General features: G+C 40.1%; 1 protein-coding gene across 1 annotated transcript in view; it reads right to left on the bottom strand.

Annotated features, from left to right (window-relative positions):
• Window positions 1-3,512: 3,512 nt before the first annotated feature.
• The window catches only part of EMILIN2 (elastin microfibril interfacer 2), a 48,821-nt gene continuing 31,867 nt past the window's right edge, over window positions 3,513-20,466 (bottom strand). Inside the window, exons 5-8 of the mRNA XM_067547172.1 lie at window positions 15,242-15,766; window positions 14,422-14,460; window positions 8,033-8,164; window positions 3,513-5,709 (exon numbers count right to left, since the gene is read on the bottom strand). Coding sequence (XP_067403273.1) covers window positions 5,372-5,709; window positions 8,033-8,164; window positions 14,422-14,460; window positions 15,242-15,766 — 1,034 coding nt within the window. The 3' untranslated portion in view covers window positions 3,513-5,371. The remainder of the gene's footprint in view (window positions 5,710-8,032; window positions 8,165-14,421; window positions 14,461-15,241; window positions 15,767-20,466) is intronic.

Here is a 20,466-nt window from a genome sequence, read left to right as displayed (position 1 = left end):
GCACCACCTGAACTGACTGGCTAGCTAATAACTGCATTTGCAATATTTCTGTGTTCTTAAACTCCACAAAACCCAGACCAGTGTTTCACACTGGATGACTCTGAAAGATGCCTAAAACACAGGCAAGAGCCAGGAGGACATTGCGATGGAAAACCCAAAGGGTGAATGGCAAAGCAATCTGTTTAAAATAAATAAAAACATTACACTTCGGCTGGCTGTTGTTCTGCATATTGTTCTCTGTCCAAACCTAAAAAGAGAGGCTATAAACAGGCTTTACTCTTCTTTCACTTACACTTTTTCTAAATGTTACCCTATATCCAACCATATTATCATATATCAATGCCCCTTCTTGGAAAGCTATCTATTGTGAAATCCCTCATCACATTTATTTGAGATAACAAAATTAAACATGAATACCATAATTGCATACATATTTAATATTATACACCCTTAAAGCATATATAACACAACACCAATTGGTTTTTACTCACTCTTAACTTTGAGGATTGTTCTTTCATGCTTTAATACCATACAAAGTCTTGTGTGTACCTTACAGGTGATTTGATGTTGGCGTGAATGCGGCTCTGTCTTGTACTTAGTTCCTGTGGTGGTGTGGTGTTTTGAGAGTCTGTCCTGCCGATCCAGTCTCAGTGGACTGCATATGTCTGTGTTTTTGTCTTGTGTTCATAGAAAGCAAATGTATTTGTAGTTTCAGTGAAATATGTGCCCATCCACTGTTATGTTGGGTGAATGAAGATTATCTATTCAACACACAGCTAGCTTCCAAGTGCATGATTTGACCTGAGGAAATTTGATCCTAACAAACAATTTCCTTGTTGGGCTATAGTTTGTTGGTCATAGTAGACTTTGGTCTTTGTGTGCATGTCTCTACCAGCTGACCACCACCCAATTTCTTTCATTGCTGTTTGCTGTAGTAAGGCGGAGGCAACAGACACCATGATACATGTGCATCTTGACATCAAGCACCATACTGGACTGATATTAATGCCTTCTGTGGGAGTGTTTCTTCACTCCATATATTTTCTGTTGCTTTTTTTTTAAACAGTTTTTAACTGCTGATTTTGGCTGTGATATGGTTGTCATGTGACTAAATTCCTACTCCAAGGTAATTTGCACAAACTTACTGTAAGTAACTTGCGATCTGTCTGAAACTACATGGTTTGGAATACCATGCTTTTTTTTTTGTCTGATAGTTGCTATGGTAGTATCTGACCATTAATGTAATTCCCAGAAATCTGAATAGTTGTCTACAATAATGAGGTAGTATTTGGTGAAAAGATCCATTCCTATTTTGCTCCGAGGTCTGTTGGGTGATGTTGTTTCTTGTCTTTTAGCTGGTTGGCCTGTATTTACCCCACACCTCTGCTCACCAGGTCTCAGATATCTTGGCCTCATGTTTGGCCACTATATGGAATTTGTCTTTCCGGACTGAGATTTCTATTCTAGAATAGTTTTGACAAATTCTTGAGTTTGTTCTCAATTATCTATGAGTTGACTGCCTTTATATATGATGCTATCTTGTAGGCTCATCTCAATAGTTCTAGTATTCTTAAAGAGGCAGGTCTTCATGGTGTCTGCCCATCCTCATAGAATGACAGGCGTGAACACTTGTAAATATTTGTCTTGTATGCTTTGTTTTCAGATTTTTTCCAACCTGTCTTGAAACTGGCACATCACTGAGTTAGTTGATGTTTTCTATCAGATTGAAGATCTCATTCATGTTATATTTCCATGCTGCAAGGCTGCTCTGGATAAGTCAGCTATGTACATCAGTCCCTTTCATACATCATAATCGTAGTATTGAAGTTGCAGTAGCACTGATTGAAGATATTTTGGGACCATTAGCAGTATAGTGGGTTTTTTTAATGCCCTACTAGTTTTTCTACTCAAATGGTTTGTTCTTGAAAATACTAGTTGAACTCTTCATGTGTGATCACTATTACAATACACCCACAAATAGAAAAGCAGTGTCTTCTTCTGTGGTTATAGTAACAGTGATGCTCCAAGCTGTGTCTCATGGGCATCACATTGTATGGGTTGCCTCTTCATTCAAATTATAGTATATCAAGATGGGTTAGTTGATCACCAGCTGCTTGTAATGGCACTATCATGTTGGGTAACTGTCCATACTACATCTTCATGACTGTTACTAATCTACCACAAATGAATTCACCTTTAAAGATTTGAGAATTGTGTGAGTCAGCCATTTTGCAGTTTGATTGGTTTCTCCAGATTCTTGATCATGATTGAAAAGATACTCTTCATATATGACATTGTTTATGGGCTGAAAATGCTTCTGGAGGCTTTTACATGGCTTGCTGCTGGAACATGGGGGCAGCCTTTGCTCATTACAGCAAAAAATGTGGCTGCTTTTATTTGGTTTTCATTTTTACCTAGCCTCTTTGCAATTTTGTAGTTTTCCCAGTGCCCTGCCCCAAACATTTTTAGTTTGATATCATATACTTGCAGGAACTGATTCACTGTTGACACCATATTCAGTGTTCAAGTATGAGAACACCAAAGAGAGAGCTGTTTTTCAGGCAGTGCTTGAAGAAAGAGGCCTGCCTGTACATGTGGAAGAAGGAATAAAGTCTGAACGTTGTACCAGATATTATACTATACATAAGCATATGGTAAGTTTCCTCACAGCTACTCTATCTGTACCAGAGGACTTCTGACTCCATTAAAGCCAGTCCCCACCATATTTCTTCATCACTCATCTAATTTATTTCTGAAGTGTCTACTTCCTTTGGCTTAGGCATGTTTGGTAGAATATTAAGAGCAGTCTCTTATCAATAATGATATACTGTGCTATTGCTAATCAACCTACAGGTTAGAGTCCATGGCATCTAACTTCAACAGAGGGGATTCATTAACAAATTTCAGCTTAATTCAGAAACAGGTTTTTCTTTTCCCTTGCCACACTCTTCCTACATGGAAAGAAATCCACTCACAAGGGAAGCAGTTCTGCAACTAACACAGCACTACCTCCTGCACATTCTCTATTTTAAAAGCAACTAAGCTATCACTGATTCATTAGATAAAGTTCTTTTAAAGTGAGCTTGCCTGCCAACTCGGTTTCTCTGAGTCATTTCTAGGAGAGCCACCAATATTGTAACACTTGAGTCACACACAGCCTAGAGCCAACTTCTTAGAGCATTATTCTGGGAAGAGAGAAAGATGTGAGAGACTCCTTAAGTTTTCTTAACCTATACTAGGAGCAAACTGTTATGACAACAGTTGGCTCTCAGAGCCTTAGGCCCTATACCCTAGTCTACACTAAAACATGGCTTGAAGCAGAGGAAAACACAGCTTCCCACCTGCTTGCTTTGTCATACAGCATCTAAAGCTGCACTCTCTGGTTTCAAGGAAAAAAAACAACCTCGAGGAAAAGTGGAAGACTTTTATATGATCTGAAATTAATGTGCTGTTGCTGGCTGAAAGACAGCAGTTCCTCCACTTAATAGCTTGCGTACGATCTATCCACCACACAAAGTCCTACCATCAGTTTATCCAAAACTTGCTCCTTGGAAACCAAGAATGTGCCAACAACTTTTGCTGTAAATTGTGTTAAGTTCCAATAGAGATTCTGATTCTTGGCTTATAAAAACTACAAACAAGTCTGAAGAAACTGACTCAGAATTCCACTAAAGTAAAATTGGTTTGTTCTCTAGCTAATACATCAGCTTCTCAAACTGATCCTGAAAGCTGAGCTCATTTGGTTTCTAAGCAATGAGATTAAAGACTTCCCACAACAAAGTTTTTAAGGTGCTTCTATTCCAAAGCTATCAACTGAGGTGTAACAAGATGATGACTAGATATACATTTATCACACCTCAACCCAAGAAAGGGAGTGCTTACATCTTAACAAACAGAACTGCATTCTGACTGAGGTGTCTACTGACAAATCCAGAACAGCTGTTAAAGTTAAAATATTTGCACACCACTGCTATAAATAAAACTCTACATGTCATAGATAGACAATTAAAATCATCAGTTTCTAGATTTTTACAAATCTGTAGCACATTCCTACTCAGTTGTGCTGTTAGATTTTTTTTTCCAGACACAAAAGGTCAAAATACTACCACATTTAATGAGCTAAAAATAATTTGACTTTAATGAAGGCATGAGGAAATCTACACAGTGGGGGGTCTAAATGTTATTTCATCTACTCAGGACAAAGGGAAGACTGCCATCAGGTTGCTTAAGAGTACATAATGTAAAACCTACTCGTCTGAAAGTTTGGTCACTGCTGCTATAAGTAACATGGTTACTAAAACACAGACTAAAGAACGTTTTTCATTTCACTTTTTGTATTTGACAGAATTCTAGCTACAGACAACTTAGATATTCCTTTCTGTAGCCAATTTTACCCTTGGGTAGGCTTGTCACATAGCATCAGGGCCAAGAAACTATTTTTTCTTAATTGTAAAACCCCTGAAAATTGACACAGAAGTGTAGTTGAATGTAGTCCATTTCCATGTACCTTTTCTAACAGACTATAGACAAGTTAAAAATTTCCCATTGCTGGCTTTAGCCTTAGCACACACACTGGAGGGGAAGGTCAGGTTTGGTCTCAAAAATCTGTCTTAAGCTTTCAAAGCTTGGTGCTATGTTTAAGAGGAAGCTTCTATTCAGCTTCCTTTTTCCCACAAAGTGACTCAGTTCTGCATCAAACACCTGAGTGAGGGCCAAATTCTTTCCTTACATCTATTTCCAGTTGAATTTGATATGACTTTGCAACTGAGAGTGGAGTCTGCCCTTTGTTTTTGTCCAGAGTAACCATTATCCCTAATTCCCTTGAGCTAATTGTTCTCTTAAATGAAGGCTGCTGACCCAGCCAATGTCTGGGCAGAGATCAGGGCAGTCCTATGTAATCATCCCACTTCCTCTTCTCTGCACTAGTGGAAACATGAAAATAGCAAATCACAGGACAAATTTTCAGCAAAGTTGTAGAGAACAAAAATGTATGATTTTTAAATGATGAGGTGGGGGATGGTAGAATTGACTGATACACTGAGGGGGGGGAGGACAGAGAGGAATGGAAATTGTTTACTAAAGAGTAACAAAAGGGCAAACTACAGAGCTACCTACACAGGCTGGGTATAAATTTGCTGTTTGACACTATTTCTACTATGTAGAGCTAGGGGAAAAGAGACTTATTTTAACTGTTGTAAACATGCCTTTTACAGTGGTAGTACTTAGTCTTGGGCAGGGGAATAGCGTTAAATAGGGATCATTAAACCCACCACTCAAATCAAATATATAAAATGAATATATTAAAGCTTCAAATTTTATTACATTTAATTTCTTTTGAATATCTTACCCTTCTCTTCTTTTCAGGAGGAATCTAGACATGAGAAATAGAAGGATAGAGAAGAACTCCACTAAATGTGGAGTACATTTCATCGGAGTCCGTGTAGGCCAGCTTGCCCCCAGTAACTACAATGTTTACTTCATCTCCAACTTTTAGGTGAAGAACAAGGTGGAATGTTCCAGTACCACCACAGGTTCGTTCCCCTGAGCGTGGGTTGTGATACTCAAGCAGTTCTCTTCTATAGCCAGCTGTGTGGAGCTGAGCAACGCTTGCATTGGCGACAGACAGTACTGCTTCTATGTACTGATCCCTTTCAGGAGCAAGGACGGCAGTGATCAGATAGCGCCCTTCGCAGGGCGATGTGAAGATGCCTGCAAAGACACTTAGTTACAGTTTTTTACTGGTATAAACTCTCCACTACAGTAGAAATAATGAAATTCATTTTAAAGCTACAGTTACCCACTTCCTCATACCCAGACATCTGAATAAGCACTGTGGAAGAGGGGAAAATAAAGGTCTATTTGATATAGAAATCTCACCATCCCCTGCTATATCTGCTGTATTTCTTGGGCTGACAATAGGAAATCACTCTCCCTCATCCACCTCACTCTGATACTGCTGATGAAAAGGAATAAATACTCCTTTGTGAACACCTCACTCTGCTGACCAGTTTAAATGCAGTGAGTGGAGCACTGATTGCCCTGCACCTCTGAATTGCAAAAAGTTCAACCAAGTATTTGTCTTCTGCTAGCAAAGCCTTCATAAATGTACACAAAGACTGACTCTCAGGACTTGCCTACACATGGGACTATTCCAGAATAGCTAAATTCACACAGTCTCAGAATAATTTGAGGTGTTAAGGAGGTCAAGCTAGAGAACAGGAGCCTAGCACCACAGCTTGACATCTCAGTCTAGACAAAGCCTGAAGGCTTGTCTACATATGGCAGTAATTCCAGAACAAGGTAGTGTGTGGATTTAAAGTGGAATAGCTACCTGTGTGTAGACAAGCTTTCAGGCTTTGTCTAGAGATGGATTTCAATGTGTGGGGTTAGCTCATATTATCTACCCTGATCTCATCAACACCTTCTAAAACTCTAGTCAGCACAAAGCAATAGTTCTGTACTGCGTGCCAATGTGATTGAGTCAAAGATGTGGGGGGCCCAGCCTACGCAGGGTGCATCACACCCATGCTACATCCAACCGGAAAATGTGGAAATCTAGATTAGGAAAAAAATGAGTCTGGGTGTGGAAGGCTGGCTGCAAAAAGGAAGGGAGAGAGCCTTAGATTCACAAAGGGACTTAGGCATTGTAACACTCAGTGCTGGTGGGGAGTAGAGAATGGGCACGTGCAGGGCACGTCACATGTACAACCAACAGAGATGAGAATGCAGAAACCAGGAGCATGCTACAGACAATGGGGATATAGGTGCATGATTAGGGAAGGGTATAGTACTGATCTTGCCAAATTTACCTCTTAGCAAAACTAAAGTGCCTCATCTTCACTGTGTTTTTAACCTCAGAACAGCTCACACACACTAATTACCCTGAGGTTAAAAATACATCTTTTGCATCAGTGAAGACAAGGCCTGGCAGAATTGAGAATTGGCAGATTCCCTAACATGCCAAAGCACTCAGAATATGTGGTGGGGCAGGAGAGAAGAATATGTCCGTTGAGATGAAGGGCACAGTTCACATCCTCTGCATGCCTTCTGGGTATGCAGCAGCGGTTGTGAGTGTCCTGAAGCTTTCAAAAGAGGAAGACAGGTAAGGCAATGCCCCAGCCACTACTGGAGCAGAGAGGAGCTCTAAATCCTTTCTTCACCCACTTCTCCCCAATCTGGGGAAAAGGCTCTGGGATTCTCCGTCAGCCTCTCCTGGACACAAGGAGTGTGCAGCGCCCTGCTTCCAGCTAGTAGCTGCGCTCCTTGGTTTCCACTTTCCTATAACCACTCCGACACTACCTACATTTAGAGGAGCTGAACATGTGTCCAGGGAACTCCATCATATGTCCCCACAAGGAGGCTTCAATCATGTCCCCCTCACTACAATCAATTTCTCAAACAAGAGAAATTCGCTAATGAAAAACACTGTTAAAGGGGACTTAAGGTTGCAAAGCAGGGCCTTGTACACTTCCAAAACATAGAAGCTGGTACCCATAAATACACCTCTAAAAGAGAGAAAATAGTCAGAATAAAAGACGACACACGTACTAGAAATACAGAGTTACGGTCATGCCTCCCATACCACAGCGCCCCCCCCCCCCACAACCTTAACTCTGTCTGCTCCCCCCATCATTACTGTGAGGCATCTTATGAAGATTGCAGAGATGGCGGAGGTGGGAGATGTGTGTGGATGTCATGACCACAAAACAAAGAAAACCAGGAAATGCAGATTTGGGTTTATGTCTAAATTTTCTGCTGCCAACTTCCATGTTCTGGAAGGATACAAGGCTCTGCTAAGCAACCTGAATTTCCTTTAACAAAGTCTTTTTGCAAATGCATAGATACTTGCACTTTAAGGTTCGGTCATCCTCCAGTGTGTGACAGGTAGTTTTAACCCAGGTGTGTCTGATTTATACTATAAAACTGTATTTTGTTTCTACAGCACAAGCACACTGACAGCACTCTAGATACTGTAATAATGTTTCTATCCCATGATATTGCCCACCCAGCTCCCCTGTGTGTCCTTTTTTACCTGTGTTAGGATTATAATAGTCTCCATCATTTACAAGCACTTTGTTGAAATGGACCACACCTGCTTCATTGGGAAAAGGCTTCTGAGTAAGACCAGCAGAAAAAGACACCAGAGAGGTGGCAGCAGCAGGTCCTAGAATGGGGAAGAGAGCAGAATCCAAAAACAATCATGCTAAAGATGTTGCCTTTTATGCTTGGTGGTAGAGTTTGTTTGTGATCTTGTGCACACATTGCTTTCATATTTATACTGTCACTCTGCAGAGGCTAGCATGAGTGGAGCCCATGCAACTGGGTCATTTTCCAGTTTTCTCACCACAAAAGGATTGAGACACCTAACATTTCCTCCTATAGCACATTGTCGCAGAGAACAGCAGAGGAGCCTCGAAATCGGGTTCACCTACGAGGGTTTTCTTTAACATATGCTTCTCTTGAGGAGGAGAGAAGGGTACACAGGGGGAATGGCCTACAATCCCCTAAGAGTGTTGCTATAGACTTCAATGGGGCAAGGATTTCAGCCCAAGTGTTTCATGCTGCTTTTGGAGCTCCCTTCTTCAGGAGCCATCCTGCCACTGATTGCTCCTGCCTGGATAACCCCTGCTGGAAATGTGCCCTATATCTTTCTGTCAGTGGCCCCCACAGCAGCATTTGGAGAGGTAAAACATGACCTCTTCCAAGCTCTCCACCTTATTCCATTCTACCAATGCTATTCTTCCCCACAAGATTGAAGTCATTTTCTCTGTCTGAGTTTCAGGTTTGAAAACTCAATGTCTCAAATAAAAGCGTGTCACACTGTGGAACCACAAAAATAGAAAGAACAACAAAAAAAATCTAGGTAACACATTGCTTTATTGCTACAAATAGGCAGGCAGTATGATTTGTTAGCCAGGGTTCTCACATGCAAGGAAGTCCTGTCAGCTTTCAGAATGTTGTGCAAGTTAACTTCCCTTATACTCTGGTCAATTAGACTTAAGGTTAATTACACCTACTTAAATAGAAATGAGCGAATGTAAGGAAATCTAAGCTGATGTAACTTGTATGCTGAAGAGTCATAAGAAAGTGGAGTTAAAATATTGAAGCGACCTTAGCTTACATCTATTTACACTAATCTGCTAGCTGCAGCTCTTGCTACACTCCTACAGGACCGTAGGTCTCCGCAAGACTCAATGGGCTGTATTCAGAGATGAAAAAAAGAAAACACAACCAAAACAACACACTACACTTCACACACAATTCCCTTTCCCCTCCCCCATGGAAAAGATAAGAGAAAGAATGAACCACATGTGACAGATGTTAGTCACACTGCTAACTGCACTGGAAGGCACACAGGTACTACAGTGATAGAACATATACAGAATAACATAGACAAGAAAGCATCATTTGTAAACTACATGTCAGTCAGTGTTTGAGAATCTAACTGAGGCCATGTCTATACTGACGGCGGCAAATTTGCTGCCGCCAGATTGATCTTTCTGGATCGATTGAGTGGTCAGTGTAGACCCGCTCAATCGATCAGGAAGTTGACACTGGTAAACCACCCCCTCAAGTAGCTTAACGCTGCATCGACGGGAACAGCGCAGTATAGACAGCGCGCAGAAGGGAAGCAGAGCAGTCGACGTGAGTTACGCAAGCTACTCTGCGTAGTTTGCGCAACTCCCATCGACTGCCGCCAAATCTCCAGGTAAGTGTAGACCAGGGCTGAGTCTATGGAAGTGTAACTTACTTCCTTCAGCTGGTGGGTCCTGGAAGAATCAAGTTACATAGTGTAAACTCTCTTAGAATCATCTCTGACATTGCCCCTAAGTAAATCTAGGGGCTTATATACAGAGCACGGCAAGAAGTGTGTTATATTAATGTGAATTAGGTATCTTTTAGACTATGCCAACAAGGTCTACCCTGAGCAGTTAGAGCACACCATCTTAGTGTGCTTTACAAACCACACCATTCTACTGCATTTTGTTGGTGCCATGCAGACAAGTCAGAAGTTGTGAGGGGAATCAGATGGTGTAAAGCAGTGTAGTTCCACTGAAGTCAATGACAGTACATTGACTTACATCAACTGAAGGTCTGGCCCTGAGGTGCATCACAGAGGTAGGTTTTTTGTTTGTTTGTTTTTAATACTTGCCACTGAATATGTTCCTTTGTGTCTGGCCCACAAAAACACTCTCTCTACTTAGTTTCATAATGTTTCTCCCCAGCGCTTGTTAGTAACATTGCTCCCCACCTTGTCCTTTATGTTCTTCCAAATCCCACCTTTGAGTTCAAAGTGGCAGAATGCTCATTGTATCACCTACTTATTGGTCCCCTTAAATACCCATGTTCCCTATCCAATTCCTCTTCAAATGTCACATACCTAGATATCAGCCAATCTCAGCAATTCTTAAAACAACATCTCTGCATCAAGCTTTTGTGAACTGGACTCTTCCTTTAAGCCTAACAAGTACACATCAACAGTAAACAGCTACTGGGGCAAAGGAAAATACAGAGAAATTATTTACCTCAGATAGGCTCATACTTTAACACAAATGAATACAAACCAGAGTATTGTCACCATCAGTGGTAAGAAGAAGAAATTCTAAAGTGAGGAACAAAAACAGACACTAATCATAGAATTTAAGGCAAGAAAGGGCCACTACATCATATAGTCTGACCTTCTGTATATCACAGGGTACCACCACTCAGCACCTGCACACTAAACCCAACCACCAAAATTAAACCAAAGTATTATAGCCTACAATGGACTAGACTATTGTGCCAGAGGCAGAGAACAGGAAGGACCAAGGTGCACCAGTGCTCAAGGCCCCTGTTGTGGCAGGGAATTGATTAAATGATAACCCAGATAATCCCAGCAAAGGATCCAAATTCCATGCTGCAGAAAAATAAAACACGGGCTGGAAAGTAAAATCTAATCAGAAAGAATGGCAGCATTGTTTTCATGTTCAATTCATTCTCCCTTCAGAACACAGACCCTGTCTTATTATGTGTTTGTATAGTGCTGAGCACAACAGAACTCTGATCCAGACTGGGACTTCTGGGCACTATGTCAATATAAATATTTAATAACTATAACAACAATAATAAATAAATGACATAGACTTGTATCAAAGTATCCTAAAACTTGCCATTCAATACAACCTGAAGAAATTCATGATAGCTAGCTATTAGACAAGTCTGAACAATTCAAAATCAATGTTACATGAAATAGCTGAATGTTTTATTTATATAATCAGAAGGATAAAAGGTATTCACGATCAATGCTGTCCACCAACTCAGCTGTCCCCAATACTACACTTGAGATGCAGTTCCTTTTAAAGGAACCATCAACATTCATTAAAACAGCACTATGAGCATTCAATCTTCACAAACTGTGTTAATGAAGACTGTGGAGAGGTAAGCATGAGAGGAAACAGTTAAGGCAGAAGACTCTGAGTCAGAAGATCCAAATCCTGTTCTTGGCTCTGCCCTTGACTTGCTCTGGGATTTCGGGCGCGTACAAGCTCTTTCTCATCAATTCCCAGTCCTATTCATTTTGGCCTGTGTCTGAAATTTTCTCAACCCCCAATGAGCAAAGACTAAGGAAATGGCTTCAGACTCCATAAAATTCTAATGTGTCATTTTTATCTGCTGCTGCTATTTATTTTAACAAGGATTTGACTAAATTTGTTCTGTATAAAGAGAGCTTAGGAGGATCCACTTTGATCCTATCATTTAATCTTTCTTTGCTTCAGCTCCCCTGGGTGTAAAATACAGCTAACATTTACTTCCTTACCTCAGTAAGCAAACTGGAAGATTTAATTCATTAATATCTGTAAAGTGCTTGAAGAGCTTTGGATAAGAGGTGTTATGTAAGTGCAAAGTATTTCTTGGATATTTTTTATTTTTATTGAACTACAGGTGAACTTGAAATTTAGCCTGTAGCTGTATGTCAATGGATATTCTTGAACTTGAAGAGGTTAGATGAAATTCTATGATACAGGAAATACGTAAATTAGCAGCCAAGAAGAGGACTCAGACAGTCCAGGGGATTGGAGCAGAGCCATCAACTTAGTACTTACAACGCTTTCAAAACTGTAGAAACTATACAGGAGCAGAAGTTAAAAGAGTGCTGAGTGGGATGGTCTAGTAATCTAAGTCTCAGGCTTGAAAAACCTTTTATTTTGGGAAGTGTACATTCAAATACAAGAAAGGTCAACTCAGCCCTGTGTTCTTTTGAGACAAACTCAGTACCTGAAATTTACTGAGGGTGGGTCTTCGGACAAGAAATTAAAAACAGAGGTCCTGTTAAAGATTGCATGACACCTTGGAGTAACACCTTGCTCCAGTGTCTTTAACTAGAAGGTCTCCTTCCTCAGCTGTTGCATAGGGTGCTAAGTGCTATTCTCTGCCCCAGACGTGGCTGCCGTTCAGTGATGTTTGTAAGTATACACTGCAGTACTAACAACCAGGGTGCATCCTCAGCTGCTATAAACTATTATAGCTCCATTGTTGTCAGCTGAGGATCTACACCAAGGCATTTATGCCATGTTCATCACTGTGTTATATGAGTGCATCTGATATCTGAGTTTGAGAGACACTGAGATGGAGGCTGTTACACACTGAGTGTGTGTATATATAATGTAAATAGTACAGTTATTTTCAGTTTTACTAATTATAGTCTAGGGCAATTAAGAAAAAGTATAGAGATTTAGCAGAGGAAACCTCTTTGGTAAATCTTCCTCTCTAGCTGGTAGATAGATCTACTTGGGTGGTGTCTGGTTCTTTTACTATATTTCCTGAATGCAGCTAATAGCTGCCACAATAAAACTTTGTTTTTGTTTCTCAACATCTTTCACATTTAAAAGCACATTATACTGTTATGTTTCATACAGTTTAACCATAAGCCAGTGAAAACACTCTTGTCTATAAAATACTAGTACAAAGGAAAAAAACCATTGTGAGAGTATGATCACAATATATAGGTCTAGACATTTATCATGGCTTTTGTTGATATCAAGATAAATAATTTTTTCCTTTACTTCTTATCCCTTTCCAGAACCCTACCCTACTGCTTCTTGTTCCCACCCACACACTCCCCAAATACAAAGCCTTCTCTAAGGCTACATTATGTTTCTAATTAGTTAGTTTTAACATCAGGATTATAGCATGAACTCTTACAATGGTCTTCATGTCAATTCCCAGACCAATTTGTCGTGCCTTGTCTCTGCAATTTGCTCAGCCCCAGTGAACAAAGTCCTAAGGAAATGTCTTCAGATGCCATAAAATTCTAATGTTTCATTTTTATCTGTTGCTGACATTTCTTCAAACAAGAAGTCGATTAAATCATTCTCTGTGAAGAGAGCGTGGGAGGATCCATTTTGATCCAGGATAACAATATTAATTGCTTAGAAATAAAAAGGGCTAAACTGAAAGATTTTTTTAACATCCTGAGGAAGAGGTTGTAGGGTTGTCAGATGACCTAGCAAACTTATCTTTGGGCTAAGTAAACTAATAAGTTCTATCCATTTATTGAAAGATTTACACTTTGTGTAATCCAAATATATTGATGGATAGTGATGTACGGTAAGTACAACAGTTCAGATAAATTAAACTAGTAAATTACCTTTTAATTTTGATGACGTGGAGTGAAATCTTGGGTCCACTGAAGTCAACGGCAAAATTCAGATTGCCTTCAATGGAGCCAGGATTTCACCCAAGAAGAGCAGCTCACTTCATCGCTAGGAAGGGATTGCAACATATCTTTTTAAGTAGGCCAAAAGGGGACCATTTAGGCATTGAAGAACTCCCCCTCTGCACTATAACTGTCATTGTTTCAGATTATTGTTAAAAGAACCAAATCAAATTCAAATTTAGATTTTGTAAAAACACGCTGTCATTAAATTTAAGGCCAGAACAAATATCTGACATTTTTCTAAAGAAAAATTTTAAAAATCTGATTTTTACCATGTCCATCAAACCAATGTCATGATTTTGGGGGAGTTAACTCATTATTTTTGAATGCTAGGGGTTGGCAGAACTGCATTAAGAGTTCCTTTAAAGTTAAGGCTAAATCCTGAAAATGACCCAAAACTTTTAGTTAGTTCTCTCAGTAGTGACCTTCTAGGGACTGAAAGAAAAATTAAATACATGTTAAATGCCATTTTCTCTATTACCATTTCATATTCCACATGCCCTGAACATCCTCTCAGCCAGGACACAAAAACTAGTATGAATACTATGAGGAGAATACAGTCATCCCTGTTGGTTGTCCCTTTCCAGCATAAAGAGGTTAGAACTGTGCCTATTCCTTAAAAAAACATTCTCATTCTTGCTGTTTAATTTCACTGTACTAGAATTTTCTATTTATAAAATAAGTGAATGGTTGTTCAAAGAATTCCTAGGTAACAACTGGATTACCTTGCGAGTCTGTAGAAGGAGGAGATGATTTTGGATATCCTATAAAACAAAATAAGTATGTTATACAGTGAATAACAGAGTAAATAGTCTAAATATCACAACAGTCTACCAGTATTTTCTTTTTTTTTTTTTTAAATCAAACAGCAACTCATTTCAACAACACGTGCACAGTATCAGATGGCAGAAATTCATACCATTAAGACTGTTAAAAACAGTAGTAGCCATAAAAAGAGGACCAAATTCCCCATTACAATGCCTTGGCTCTGTTGTGTCTACTGTGGCTAAGTAGATTATTTTAAACTACCTTAGTAGTACATAGTCCCACAACTGAGGACTGCACAGCAGCTGTACTAGCATTACGCTTGGTGCAGCTTTGCAGGGGAGGCAAAATTGACTTTAAGCCTTCTTTATATCTCCTCTGGTCCTGTGGCCAGCTGTGGGGCAAAACAGACCTCATGCTAATTAAATCAACTAAAGGCTGTTCTAATATAACAGCTCTAACATATGGCAGTTAAGCATCATTTCATGTCCTCTGGGGACTGGCAAAGTGTATCACACTCCAGTTCTGCCACTTTAAACCGCTAGCCAGTCCCCCTAAGCACTTAGGGCAGCTTTAAAATCACTTTGTGTGGAGAGTAACAAACTCACTGTGGGAATCTGACAGCTAAGCTTGCCTTACTTACTGATGAAAGAGCAAGCTATTCTATAATCTTAGCTGAACTATGTGTTCTTTACTTTAACATAACGTAAGTCCAGTAATACTGGCTTTGGGGTCAAATGTTATAAAGTGATCACTTGGATAACACTTCAGTTTTCTCACCTGGTGCTCCCGCATATCCTTCAGCGATGGGCACAGTATATTGACCATCTACGCCTTTAGGCCGTCCGCTTCCTGACATTACAACTGTGCCAGGAGGACCAGCCTGTCCGGTCTCCATAAGGATCCCAGTTAATCCAGGCAAAAGTGGTAAACTGGCTGAACCTGGTAATGACGGCTGTAGGGGAGTTCTTGGTTGTGATGGCTGAAGAGGGGCTCCTAGTTGTGGTGGCTGTAGTGGTGTTCTCGGCTGTGATGGATGCAGCGATGTTCCTGGTTGTGGCGGCTGTAGTGGTGTTCTTGGCTGTGATGGCTGCAGCGATGTTCCTGGTTGTGGCGGCTGTAGTGGTGTTCTTGGCTCTGATGGCTGCAGCGATGTTCCTGGTTGTGGCGGCTGTAGTGGTGTTCTTGGCTCTGATGAGTGTATGGGTGTTCCTGGCTGTGGCTGTAATGGCGTTCTCGGCTGTGATGGCTGCAGGGGGGTTCTTTCTTGTGGTATCTGCAGTGATATTCTTGGTTGATTTTCAGCTAAGTATTTGTAGAGAGAGGAAAGTCAAATATTATCCAACTGAGAAAGTTCATAAACCCATTACATTTATACTTATGTAAAACAAAAACTTATAAACAGAGTTTTTGTTTCTTTCCTTTCTGAAGATGGAATAATATACAACTCAATATTCTTCTGTTTTAAAAATTTTCTGACACTGAAGACAGATCCAGGTCACAATTTACTGAAAAAATCTTCATTGTTTGGTAGAGTAATTGTTTTCCAGTAGGGTAGCCAATGTATTGTATGATAATAGTGCCAGAATGCATTGATGTGATTATAGTTGTGTAGCTGTTCTATTTCAAATCCCTTTTGATAAAGTTTACAACACATTCATAAAAAATTTAGTCCTAACTGAATCTAACAGATGTAATTAATGTCTTCCTGAAAGTGACTGTGTGTTATTTGCATGGGGGATTAATTTTTTGTACAGTTTTAAAAGATAGGAAGGGTGCTAGAAAGTTTTTTGTTTTGTTTTGAACAAAGGACCAAACCTCCATTAAATTAATCACAGAAGCATAACTACTATTTTTTTTGTTTTGCTTTAATTAGGACATTAAAATACGGTAAAGTTATACTTTTAAGACTTTTGTAAGGACAAAGGTGAACTGCAAGTGTTTAATTTATTCCTAATTGAATAACCTGTGCTTGATTTTTAACCTAATGAGGCAGTTTCTAGTCTCAGTCACATGGGTTTAAATCTGGAGTCCATTGTGATCAGTAGAGTTACTTCAGATTTACATTGATATAATTGACAACACAACCTGGCTCTGTATTCTTATTTCTTGCTTGTATATATTTTTCACTTCCTATAATCAATGAAGTTAAACTTCATTTAAGCCTCCATCATTGGACAGGGACAGCAGAATGAAATTGCAGGTCTGATTAGTTTCCCATCCCCCCGCCACACTCTTATAACTTAAACAACCAAAAGCCTAAATACTTTTGTAACCCTGTTTGGCCTGGTTCTTTGTGTTTAGTGTGAATATCCATATATTTGAAAATATCCAGATATACCAATCCCATTTTGGAAAAAAATTCACATGCCAACCATCCAATGTACATGTTAGTTGAGAGACATCACTTTTGCAGTCCTGTCTGTTTTCATATGCCTTTTTGGCCTGGTGTACTGAATTGCATCATATCATGGCATTGTGCTTTAAAAATCACTAGGCAAAGATGATGATATAGAAGCCAGCATATTTTTGAACTGAACATGTGTTACCAATCCAAAGAGTAAAGGCAAAATCCCCTGGTGTAACTCCACTGAAGTTATGGTGCAAAGTCAGGGATGAATTTGGCCAGTTCAGCTTATATTGTGTTGAGTAGCACATAAAAGTATTCCCCATGTCTAAAAGCAGCTGGAAAAGCAAGCAGCAGTGTTTAGATCATTATTATACTTCAGAATAGAGTTTCCTCAGGCATACCGTCTTCACTGCTCTCTACTATTACCTGCCTGGTCATTCTCAGATGGTGACCTCAAAAGCCTTTCTAAATTAAGCTGTGGAGAAACTCCACTTCCCCCCATCCTAGGCTTAAAATGCCAGTTCCTTCCTCCTCTGCTTTTTAACTCAATTGGTACTTCACTGAGAAAAAGACATCTTTTGGGGGGAAAAACAGCTAAGCGTGAAACTTCAGTTCCATTTCTCTAATGATACATTGAGCAGACAAGAACAATGACAGGGAATGAAATAAACTGGATAACTAAGGAGTCAGTGATTCCACTGACAAGAATAAAAAAGAGCTATAACTTCCAAACTCCTATTGCTGACAATGGATTTGACAATTGTCAAGTTACAAAAAGCTGTCTGGCTAACTGGCAGAAAACATACTGAGGTTTGCTACAGAATTCCTATTACCAGTGTTACAGAAAAATTTGTAATCTCACATCCCTAGATGTAGTAATTTAGTAACAAGGTTTCATGGAGAGTAACTAAAGCAGACCGCTCTTAACAATTACTTATATCTGAAACCCCTTGTCATAGATAATTACAAAAGGAAATACACGTTGATTGAAATAGTTGTAATCAAAGCAAATTAAAATCCTGAAACCATTTCTGACTGCAACCACACTTTTTCTGGCTGAAGAACGAATGGCAAAAATATATTAACAGGCTACATCTAAATAAGAGGTGATTTTAGTATCAGTTTTAGGGCAGTATCATTTCAGTTTATAAACAATAAATGCTTCTCTAAGTGACACAAAGTTACAGAGAACCTATTGACACATTTTTATGTGATTATCTAGTCTATTTACTCATAATGAGCCAAAGCTTGCAGTCTTGCTCAGTCTCATAGACTCTAAGGTCAGAAGGGACCAATATGATCATCTAGTCTGACCTCCTGCAGAACACAGGCCTCAGAACCTCACCCACCCACTCCTGTAATAGACCCCTAACCTATGACTAAGTTATTAAAGTCCTCAAATCATGGTTTAAAGACTTTAAGGTACAGAGACTCCACCAGCAAGTGAGCCATGCCACAGAGGAAGGTGAAAAAACCCCAGAGCCTTTGCCAAAGGCTCTTAACCAGCAAACTTCATTGGAAGTTCTAAGTGACTTAAAAAAGATTTAGCCCATAGTTTATACACTTTGCACACAACTCACTAACCTGCAACGTTAGTTTGGACTGAATCATTTACAATGTTCTTGGCTCCAAAATGTCTTGATATAAAATTTCAAGACAAAGGGTATGTCTACTCTGAAGACTGAAGTAGATTTTTGTGGTGACATGGAATCCTACTTTCGCCGTCTCCGACTCAAGGAATATTTCCACCACAACAATGAACAACACACTAATCCACAGATCCCTACCTACCAACTCTACAAAAAAAAGAATTCTGCATGGACTCCTCCTGATGGCCGAAACAACAGACTAGACTTTTACATAGAGTGTTTCCGCCGACGTGCACAAGCTGAGATTGTCGACAAACAACACCACTTATCCTATAACCTCAGCCTTGCTGAACGCAATGCCATCCACAGCCTCAACAACAACTCTGACATTGTAATCAAAGAGGCAGACAAAGGAGGTGCTGTTGTCATCATGAATAAATTGGATTATGAACAGGAGGCTGCCAAACAACTCTCAAACACCACATTCTACAAGCCACTACTGTCCGATCCCATTGAAGAATACCAAAAGAAACTAAAATATCTACTTAATAAACTCCCTAAAGAAACACAGGAACAAATCTACACAGATACACACCCCGAGCCCCGACCAGGGTTATTCTATCTACTACCCAAGATCCACAGACCTGGAAATCCTGGACGCCCTATCATCTCAGGCATTGTCACTCTCATTGCAGGACTGTCAGGCTATATGGACTCTCTCCTCAGGCCCTATGCCACCAGCACTCCTAGCTATCTTCGTGATACCACTGACTTCCTGAGAAAAACTACAATCCATCAGTGATCTCCCAGAAAATACCATCCTAGCCACTATGGATGTAGAAGCTCTCTACACCAACTTTCCACATAAAGATGGTCTTCAAGCCATCAAAAACACTTTCCCCGATGATCAGATGTCACACCTCACAGCTGAACTTTGTGACTCTGTCCTGATCCATATCTATACCTCCAAGTCAGTGGCACAGCTATGAGCATCCGCATGGCCCCACAGTATGCCAACATTTTTATGGCTGACCTAGAACAACGCTTCCTCAAAACTCATCCCCTAATACCTCTTCTTTACCTACGCTACATTGATGACATTTTCATCTTCTGGACCCACGGGAAAGAGTCCCTCAAAGATTTTCACCGGGATTTTAATAATTTCCATCCCACTATCAACCTCAGCCTGGACCAGTCCACACAAGAAATCCACTTCCTGGACACTACAATAAAAATAAAGGATGGTCACACTAATACCACCCTATACCGAAAATCAACTGACCGCAATACATATCTTCATGCCTCCAGCTTTCACCCTGGACACATTACACGATCCATTGTCTACAGCCAATCCTTAAGATACAACCAGATTTGCTCTGATCCCTCAGACAGAGAAACACCTACAGGATCTCTATGAAATATTCCTAAAACTACGATACCCACCTGGAGAAGTGAAGAAACAAATTGACAGAGCCAGACGGGTACCCAGAAGTCACCTACTACAGAACAGACACAACAAAGAAAACAACAGAACAGAACCCCTACAGTCCCCAGCTAAAATCTCTTCAACACATCATTAAAGATCTACAACCTATCCTAGCAGATGATCCATCTCTTGCTCAGGCAGTGGGCGACAGACCCATCCTGTCTTACAGACAGCCCCCCAACCTGAAGCAAATACTCACCAACAACCATAAACCCCACAAAAAAAATCCAACCCAGGAACCTATCTCTGCAACAAACCCCATTGTTCAGCTCTGCCCACACACTGACTGTAGTGACAACATCACTGATCCTAACCACATCAATCACACCATAAGGGGCTCATTCATCTGTACATTCACTAATGTTATATAAGCCATCATGTGCCAGCAATGGCCCTCTGCCATGTACATTGGCCCAACTGGACTATCCCTACGCAAAAGGATAAATGGACACAAATCAGACATAAAAAATAACAACATCCATAAACCAGTAGGAGAATACTTTAATCTCCCAGGGCACACTGTCACTGACCTGAAAGTTGCAGTACTTCTCCAAAAAAGCTCCAAAAACAGACTTCAAAG

The sequence above is a fragment of the Emydura macquarii genome, unplaced genomic scaffold (genome assembly GCF_026122565.2).
Source record: "Emydura macquarii macquarii isolate MOO-44397 ecotype Brisbane River unplaced genomic scaffold, CSIRO-AGI_Emac_v2 contig_212, whole genome shotgun sequence".
NCBI lineage: Eukaryota > Metazoa > Chordata > Testudines > Chelidae > Emydura > Emydura macquarii.
This window is presented reverse-complemented; position numbering and strand designations above follow the sequence as displayed.